The sequence below is a fragment of the Diaphorina citri genome, unplaced genomic scaffold (genome assembly GCF_000475195.1).
Source record: "Diaphorina citri unplaced genomic scaffold, Diaci psyllid genome assembly version 1.1 scaffold4761, whole genome shotgun sequence".
In the NCBI taxonomy this organism is placed as follows: domain Eukaryota; kingdom Metazoa; phylum Arthropoda; class Insecta; order Hemiptera; family Psyllidae; genus Diaphorina; species Diaphorina citri.
This window is the reverse complement of record NW_007382154.1, coordinates 1-9,295: the sequence shown is the minus strand read 5'-3', so window position 1 is coordinate 9,295 and position 9,295 is coordinate 1. Positions and strand designations below refer to the sequence as shown.

Sequence of the window (9,295 nt, the reverse complement as noted above, 5' to 3'; positions counted from 1 at the left end):
CTTCTCCTTTCTACTTTACCTAATCCCTTATCCTGTTTTCCTCATTTCTCATTCTGCCACCTCGTCTACTTCACCTACTTCTTTTTCTTCCCTTTACACACCCAGGATCGTTCATAGTGGAGTCCATCCGGTCCGATTTGCCCCAGGCTCCCTATTTCCAAAAGGGATTGGGTCAATTGGGTGAATATGACTTACTTTTTTTAATATTATTATAATAATTATTATTTTTTTTCAATAGGTTTGATAGAGAGAACTGCAACTGCTAAGGTCTTATCGTCCCGAAAACGAAGAGAGAAGGAAGACAGAACAGGATAAAGCCAGCCGTTCCGAACCTTATTTCTTTAGGATAAAATCCGCCCTGAACGGGAATCGAACCCACGACCTAGCGCTTACAAGGCAGACTCGCTACCCTTCAAGCTAACTAGGCTGACTGAAGTTTTGTATGTAAAGTTCGTAAAAAAAAGTATTTGCAGGAGGGCCCATTTTTGGAATTAGCCCCGGGGCCCCGTTAGTAGGGTGCCCTGAACTCTTCTCCATCACCTATTCTTTTTCTTCCCCTTATACTCTCTTCTTCATCTACTCATCACCCCCTCCCCTTACACTCTTTCACCTTCCCCTCCCTTCATACTCTTTGTCTCCATTATTTTGCCTAATACCTTCCCTTTACACTCCATTACCTACCCTCCCTTCTGATATCTATCATTGTCTATTACGATCAACAGGTAGGCAGTAGGAGTGTTTACAAGTTTCAAGCTAGACTTACCACATTTCGCACACGTTCTCATTCAAGATAGATAGAACACACTTGGAAAACACGAAACATTGAACTAGAAAATGAAAAAGACTAGGAAAGTCACTGAGAAAAGAAGAAACTTGATTTAAGATCGAGGAAAAAAAGTAAAAAATTATCGAGTTGAGATTCAACAAAAAAGAAAAAAAAAATGTGCAGCTGTCCCTATCGGTGAACCAACTACTGCGCATAAGTTCTGCGCAGGATACACTTGTATAATGTTGCCAACCTAAATCTAGAACGAAATGATTTTTTCATCCAACAAAAATTGATCATTTTATCGATTTCCGTTGATTAATCGTTTGATTATGAACAAATATTTCAAATTTGATTAAACCTGAGTTTTTACTTCGTAACTAAACTGGAAGTCGCCAACGTTTGTTATTTGATTTTTAGAGTGAACTGTTTTTTTTTGGCTATTTGTTGAGGGCGGACTTGTCAAGACGAAAGCAGCGGGAAATTTTTGAAAATCGCTCCGCTCTGTGCTAAGATCGAGCGGACCGAAAACAGAATTCGCAATAGGTTCATCCCTAAAGTTAAACAATGTTACGCGTGGTTAATTTCTGAATCTTCTGGACAATGGGGAGCTGATGGCTTTTCACGGCTGTACTCAGGCTGGATGAGGTTAATTTGAGGCGGTTGACTGATCCCTGCATGGAGGGTAAAACCTATGTCACCATCATGAGAAGACCTCAGTTGCTAAGCGACGCGACGCGTCTATTTACAGTCGGCCGTCAAAAGCGGTTAATACAGTCGGCCGTCAAAAGCGGTTAATTGACTCATCCCTGGGTCTACAGGTTAAAAAAAAAAGCTTACTTCTTAGTACTAATATGAAGTGGAAGTGACTACTGCTGAAAATTGAATTCACCCAAGGAAAACAGTTAGTTCATTTATGTACAGATAGAAAAAAAAATCAATTTTATTAATGAAAATAAAATGTTATGTACTGACACAGGTTAAAAAAAAAAGCTTACTTCTTAGTACTAATATGAAGTGGAAGTGACTACTGCTGAAAATTGAATTCACCCAAGGAAAACAGCATAGTTCATTTATGTACAGATAGAAAAAAAATCAATTTTATTAATGAAAATAAAATGTTATGTACTGAATTATTTTACAGAGCATTCACTGCAGTCGCTAATACATAGGTAAAAAAAAATAAGACTGAACTAAGTAAATAATTCAAGTATTTACAGAAATACCTACATATTTAATCAGGGCAATCAAAAATTGCATTTAAAATAGTAAAGTAAAATACAATTTGTGTTTAAAACATATTCAGTGAAAATACATTCAAGAAATATGGTTTCTTTCAATGCATACTGTACGAGTAAAATATAATAAAACGGTGTTTTGTCCACAAATTTGCAGAGGGCATCATTACATATGAGGTATTTTCACTTTGCACTTTTCGCGCAAGAAGTTCGACATCTTTCTTTGCGCGAACAGTAAGACGTGGAATAGCGCCCTGAAAATTTAATTTTAATTGCGCTCTTACCGGACTCCACGACGAGATCGTCAGGCACTTTGTACTTGGCACAGTCCAGTGTCTGTAGGGAAGCAAATTAGCAAATCAGTAAAAAAAAAAGTCGAGTCATTCAATAATCCATTTTTTCTTTCTTTTTCAATTCTATCCTAATCCTAGCCTAGCCCTCTCTATACAACCTCAAGAATCGAATTTGGGCATCTAAAGTACGAATGGCAGGCAAGAGGAAATCTAATAAATGTTATCTATTAACAAATAAATAATACTTAGCAATAATAAAACAAGACGTGAGATAATTGCATTGCTGTTCCTCTGTAGAAATTAAACAGCTAAATTATGTACTTTTATCACAGGAGCATATCATAAGAACACCAAAAGTAATTTGTCGCTGATGGGAATTGAACTCGGAGTTTTCTGAAGGACAAACAAACTTGTTACCACTGATTCAAATCTGTTCTTAGAATATTAATGCTGAGTTGTTTATTCCGCTGTCTTTTCCGCTGGAAAAAAAAAATAATAATAATAATAATAAATAATAAAATAAAATAAAGTAAAGTAAAACAACATAAAATAATAGCAATGAACAACTGATAAAAGGCAGTCGTAAATATAAGAATAGCAAGAAAATAAAACTACTCCTATCTTTAGTATCATTCAGAAGGTCCAGGTTGCACAGATCAACTAGGTACTTGCGCGTCTACGCGCAATTTGTGAATGAGTTTTTACCCGTAGATGCCCTAGATAAATGATATAATTAGGTTGAAAAGGGTTGAATTGAGGAACCATACCTTAAAGCAGGGGTTTCCAACTAGCGGCCCGCGGGCCACATGTGGTCCGCCAGACCATTTTCGTGGCCCGCGAAGCTTTTTGGGATTTGTACAAAATTACCTAAATGTAAAAAAAAAGGTTCGGTACCTAGGCAAAATTCCAATAAAAATCCCTCATGTTGAAAAATTTCCCGGCGTCAGGGATTTCTAATCTCATGATTGTGTGATCTGTGACACGTTTGAAACTTGTTTTCCCTCCACTGCTTTCGAACCTCCTTGATTTCATTCCGGGTCGAAAATTTCGCCATGTAAATTTATCTCCATGGCTTTTCAATACTAGGTTGTTCTTGAGAGGCTGAGTGGGTCCCTTAAACAACAAGTCATGCGAAAAAAGGTCTGACTCCGCTGGGCATTGAACCCGGCTCTTGAAAACTGACCACCTTTAGTGGTCAACTACAATAAAATTAGGAGAATACTTTTTTGAAAAATTTTCCGGGTCGAAAATTTCGCCATGTAAATTTATCTCCATGGCTTTTCAATACTAGGTTGTTCTTGAGAGGCTGAGTGGGTCCCTTAAAGCTTAAACAACAAGTCATGCGAAAAAAGGTCTGACTCCGCTGGGCATTGAACCCGGCTCTTGAAAACTGACCCCCTTTAGTGGTCAACTACAATAAAATTAGGAGAATACTTTTTTGAAGAATTTCGCCTGCGGCGCTCAAAAATCGATTGGACTGCATTCCTAAAAAGTTGGGGGGGGGGTTGCTCCCCTATATACATATGTGGCCCGCATACACATGGAAGTTTGAAACCCCTGCCGTAAAGCAATGGGTGGATACTTGAATAGGTAAACTTACGTTAGATATTTCTCTATTTTTTTGACCCAGGATTCAAGGCAATACTTAGCTTGATTCGGACTCTTGATTGGTTGATTATTAGATTTCTCTGATCTGAAACAGTCAGTGAAAATGAGAGGATAAAATGTGCTTAAAATAAATAATAATAATAATAATAGACTCTTGAGTGGAAGGTAACCACTAGGCGAGGTTAACGCCGGAGGCGTTTTCTACCACCTAACCCTTAGAGCTCCATTATTATAAATGAGACACAAAGTCTAGGAACATTCAAGACCTAATCGGTGAAATACCACAGTGAAAGAAAAAACAGTGGTTAGGTGGAAGAGCTCCTAAAGGAGAACCCTGCCACCTAAAACAGCAATAAAAAAGGATTTTTTGGGACTGAGGCGAGGGCTCACCAAGGCTTTGGCACTTTCTGGAAGTCCATGCATCTAGGATGACCAATCAGTTTGTACCCTAAATTTTTGTACCAAATAAAATTTTTCTATCTACTAATAAGGGTTAGGTCGTAGAGAAAGCCTTCGGCGTTAACCTCGCCTAGTGGTATAAGTATAGGGCCATTGGCTTTAATAAACGCTGCGACCTGGTTAAATCTTTTGTGATCTTTTACCTTCCACTCAAGAGTCCATTATTATTAATACTAACCCATTTTATACTAACCCAGTTTATACTAACTCAGTTTATACTAACTCAGTTTATACTAACCCAGTTTTCCTTTCAAATTTCTCTTTAGTTTGTCCCTCGGAAGTAGAATTTTTCTTGGTGGATTTAGATTCCTTACTTTTTCTCATTTTATACAGAACTCGTTCTGTAAGTTTCACATGAGTCTTAGCCAGAGCTGCAGTGTTCATTTTATTGGTGCCATTACCAAATTCCTCATCGTACTCTTCAGTTTGTCCCTCGGAAGTAGAATTTTTCTTGGTGGATTTAGATTCCTTACTTTTTCTCATTTTATACAGAACTCGTTCTGTAGGTTTCACATGACTCTTAGCCAGAGCTGCAGTGTTCATTTTATTGGTGCCATTACCAAATTCCTCATCGTCTTCATCAGATATTATATGGGCTTTGATCTGGAAGTAAATAAAATCAATTAATTAAGTGGATTTTTATGTATTTCTGTATAGGTGCCTAAGTTATATTAATAGGAGTTAATAGAAGCAGATACTTGAGGTTTTTATTTTTTTTTTAGAAATGCGTAAACACTTGAGGAGGTACTTTTCAAAACCTCACCATGTCACTCAAGCACAATTTTTCAGGAGAGCCCAAAAACTGATTTAAGCATTTCTGTGGTAGGTAGGAATGTAAAAAAAAATACTTCAAATAGATGTGGAATAACCCTAAATACCTAAAAATAAAATTATTTTCTGTATTGAATGACTCAAATTGAAGAAGTATGTAATTGCTCAAAGAAGTATGTAATTATGACTGTATGAATGAAGAAATACCAATAGGTATGACTTACTACTGAATTGTTAAATTTTAGCTTCTGGACATTTAAAATACCATAGAGCTGTGATATACCGAATTTAGATTTGTCCAAATACTTCTCAAGAATATTTTTCAAAAGCTCCTGATGAGATTCGGTCTTCTTTGCATTGGTTTTCTTAGACTTCTTCTTGACAGATTTTGTCCAATTAGATGACAAGTTTCCTTCTTTATCCTTTGTCCGGGTATTGAATCCCCAAGTTGTCGCCAAGGTTTTGATAGAATATTTTTCAGTAGAATTTTGACAGGGAACTTTTGTTGTTTCTATATTTTTTTCATTGTTCAAAATTTTGATAAGATTTTCTTCCGTAGAATGTTCGCTCATAGAAGAATAATCGTATGGTTCCTCTTCTAAAAGTTTCATGGTGTCAACTAATTCCGTAGGAATAAAATGATTTGATTGTTTAGCTTCCCTAGAGCTATCGTAATTGATATCATCTATTGTATCCCAAAATTTGCGATTTAGACTCTTTTTGTCATCAGAAAAATCTGTTGGGCTACCTTCGATAGCTGTTGTAGAATTCACTATGTATTCTCCTTCTTCAAGGAATAGAATTTTACTTGTGGTCTCAACTTTGGCAGTGATCTCCATCTCGACCTTTGTTTCACTTGATCCTACGGAATTTCTTGTGGTGAATTTTTTTACCGTGCCAACTTTAGCAGGCTTTGCAAGCCTTCTCCTTCGCTTCTTTGAAATGTTCTTAAATATCAATGGATTTGTTTGTTTCGTGAAATCTTTATCGACATCATGTCTGCTCTTTGTTGGTATGGTGTCAATATGTTTTGTTTTATTCACGGCATGTGGTCTGATACAATTAATATTCCAGATCTTATCGAGAACTTTTTCCTTCCGTTTAATTTCTTCCGTTTCATACGGACACACATGAGGCACAAATAACACATTTACCAGAATGAAACCTGCGCTCCACTGCTGTAGTCGCATTATTTTTTCGAAACATGGAATAATTTTGCAAAGTTTACCCTCAAAAGGAGAAAACAAAGAGAACAAAGAAAGATTAAGTAATTTAGATTTGCGTAGATAGGAAAATTGTTGTGTTGCGGTTAGAATATGTATTTCATGGTTTTATTTTAGTCTGAGAAATTTTTACTCTCTTTTACTACCCAACAACACTAACAAAATCTAATAATTAGGTCATGCAAAAACTATAAATTTGGTGTTCAACATATGCTCTAGTAGGTACCTACCTAGGTAGGTATGTGTGTATCTCTATTTGAAACCAACATAATGAGTAGATTTGGTTAGAATGAGATTTACAAGAGAAATTTTCAATACATCTTCCTCCACTTAGACCTCCTTTTCTTCTACGTACTCTTCCTCTGTTCTCTTGCCCTCTTTTCAACCCCCCAGTTGTCTTCTTGTTTTCTCCTTCTCTTCTTGATTCTTTATATTCACCCTCTTCCTCATTTTCTTCTGCATTCTTGAAAATAATTTGGATATTATAAAATCTTAATGCAAATAGGCTAAAGTAACCAAATACAGGTCGTTAATCCAGTGCCTCTGGAATATTTTGAATTTTTCTGTGATTTCAGCAAAATTGTCTTGGATCTTTCTATTCTTTCTTCTTGTGGAGAGAGTGTCAGTAAAGGGCCCCAAGCGGGCTTCTTTAAGTTTAAAGCCATTACCTACATACAATGTCCCATTTGTATTTATGTTTGATTCCACTCACCACTGTCAATTATATTATTAGGTATTAACTGAAAGATAAACATTGTCTATCAGAAACCCTGTGTTTCATTAGGTCTTTGTTTTATTGTTTTAGATTGCTATCCAGGAATTAGTTTAATCAACAAACTATCAAACTAACTCCACTATAAAGTTCATAATCACCTAAATTAGAGAGGAATGCATTGGGAATTGGGGAGCATTTCTCAAAGTACTTTAGTATCCTTACAACGTAGTCCTATATTTGGGATGTACGACTCATCTCGATTTTTCACATTGTTTAATGTATGAACATTTTTTGAATAATTTAGTCGAGATGATTTCTTCAAGAGAAATCTCATCTTTTACAGGCACTGTTTCATTCATGTAACTCCTTCCCAATCCCTTGTAAATACCCATAGGCAATTTGGATTTTGGGTCCTACTTTGTAAAATCTAAATGATTCAGAGAAATATCTTGCACGACTTGAGACTTCTGGAGTGTTATGTACCTATATATGTGAAATTTTAGAAATTTTAAGCAATAGGTACATGTTTTTCCTTATTACGGACACAATAGGATCTAGCTATATTCCGATGTATAAATATCAGGATCTTCAGACTGAAAACAGGAAGGTTTTATAAAAGAGGAAACAGGGAGAAAATTTTCCTGTTCCAAGCTCCGTAACAGGTTCGATATGTACCTATATATGTGAAATTTTAGAAATTTTAAGCAATAGGTACATGTTTTTCCTTATTACGGACACAATAGGATCTAGCTATATTCCGATGTATAAATATCAGGATCTTCAGACTGAAAACAGGAAGGTTTTATAAAAGAGGAAACAGGGAGAAAATTTTCCTGTTCCACGCTCCGTAACAGGTTCGATATACTTATACTTGAAGAGTTCTTGAAATAAGCCTCCTCCCCCACAACAAATATACTCATAGATAGATCCGTCATCCCCTCTCCAACTTTATTAAACTGTCCCCTGGTACTATTTGTCTTCTGTAAACATAAATTTGTTAATCTCGGAAACCATCGTCTGTAATAAAAACTCCTAAATTCTATTTATTCTTTGCGAAGAGGATCACAAAAAAAATCTGAAATCTGCTCCTATAATTAAATTTTGTGAAATTACTTAGCTCAAGTAAAATGCTCGCACATAAATTTGTTAATCTCGGAAACCATCGTCTGTAATAAAAACTCCTAAATTCTATTTATTCTTTGCGAAGAGGATCACAAAAAAAACTGAAATCTGCTCCTATAATTAAATTTTGTGAAATTACTTAGCTCAAGTAAAATGCTCGTTCCTTTCCTTTCCTCGTTCTCCCTCTTACACGTTCTCTTTTCCTCCTCCGTCCGTTCTATTTCTTCATTATTTTCCCAAATTGTGTATCTTTGTTTCTTCTTTGCCTTTATGTCTTTCAATTTAATCTTATCAGGGCTTCTCTTCGTATTCTCCTTCTCCCTGCGGACATGATCTTTTGGTTCACGCACAACTTTTACATGCTTTCTTTATGTATTAGGATTATATCATTGTGAAGTTGGGAGTTGCGTACATACATACCTACATGATTCGATTCTGGGTATTAGTCGTTTCCGACTTTAAGACAACTCTCCAATGTCTTGATAGAAACGATGACCCGACCAAGATTTTTGGTGCCAGTAGAGCTGTTGGACTTTTGGGTTGTGTGGTTGACCCATGTCTTCCTCCCAGTCTGCCACTTTGCTCACCCTTAGCCCAAAGAGCACTCCAATGCGACCAAGGCCTACTGGGACATACATACTTACACTAGCACTTACACTATAACTTAACCCAACCCAACCTAACTTAACCCAACCCAACCTAACCTAACCCAACCCAACCTAATCTAACCTAACCTAACCTAATGGAAGTGGAGGTGGAAGTGAAAATGGAGGTGGAGGCGAAAGTGGAGGTGGAAGTGAAAGTGGAGAAGAAAATGGAGGTGGAGGTGAAAGTGGAGATGAAAGTGGAGGTGGAGGTGAAAAAGTAGGAGGAGGCAAAAGTGGAGGTGGACATGAAAGTGGAGGTGGAGGCGAATATGGAGGTTGAGGTGAAAATGGACAGGGGGGGCGAAAATGGAGGTGGAGGCAAAAGTGGAGGTGGAGGCGGAAATAGGGGTGGAGGCGAAAGTGGACATGGAGGTGAACCTAACCTAACCCAACCTAACCTAACCCAACCTAACCTAACCCAACCTAACTTAACCCAACCCAACCTAACTTAAC

General features: G+C 36.9%; 1 protein-coding gene across 1 annotated transcript; it reads right to left on the bottom strand.

Annotated features, from left to right (window-relative positions):
* Positions 1-3,549: 3,549 nt before the first annotated feature.
* On the bottom strand, positions 3,550-6,481 carry LOC103521227. Its single transcript, XM_026832016.1, has 5 exons — positions 5,360-6,481; positions 4,925-4,967; positions 4,603-4,765; positions 3,898-3,990; positions 3,550-3,615 (listed from the first exon to the last, which is right to left on the bottom strand). Exons 1-5 carry the CDS (start codon positions 6,323-6,325, stop codon positions 3,585-3,587), a joined length of 1,296 nt encoding a protein of 431 aa, XP_026687817.1. The 5' UTR covers positions 6,326-6,481; the 3' UTR covers positions 3,550-3,584.
* Between the last annotated feature and the right edge of the window lie 2,814 nt (positions 6,482-9,295).

What these genes read in the sequence shown, in the direction of transcription:
- LOC103521227 (XM_026832016.1), bottom strand. Translation starts at nt 6,325, where the DNA reads ATGCGACTACAGCAGTGGAGCGCAGGTTTCATTCTGGTAAATGTGTTA. An exon ending in TGAAGACGATGAGGAATTTG is followed by an intron (nt 4,766 to 4,924) that starts GTAATGGCACCA and finishes ATGAGGAATTTG; the next exon opens with GTAATGGCACCAATAAAATG. An exon ending in AAAATAGAGAAATATCTAAC is followed by an intron (nt 3,616 to 3,897) that starts GTAAGTTTACCT and finishes TTAAGCTTTAAG; the next exon opens with GGACCCACTCAGCCTCTCAA.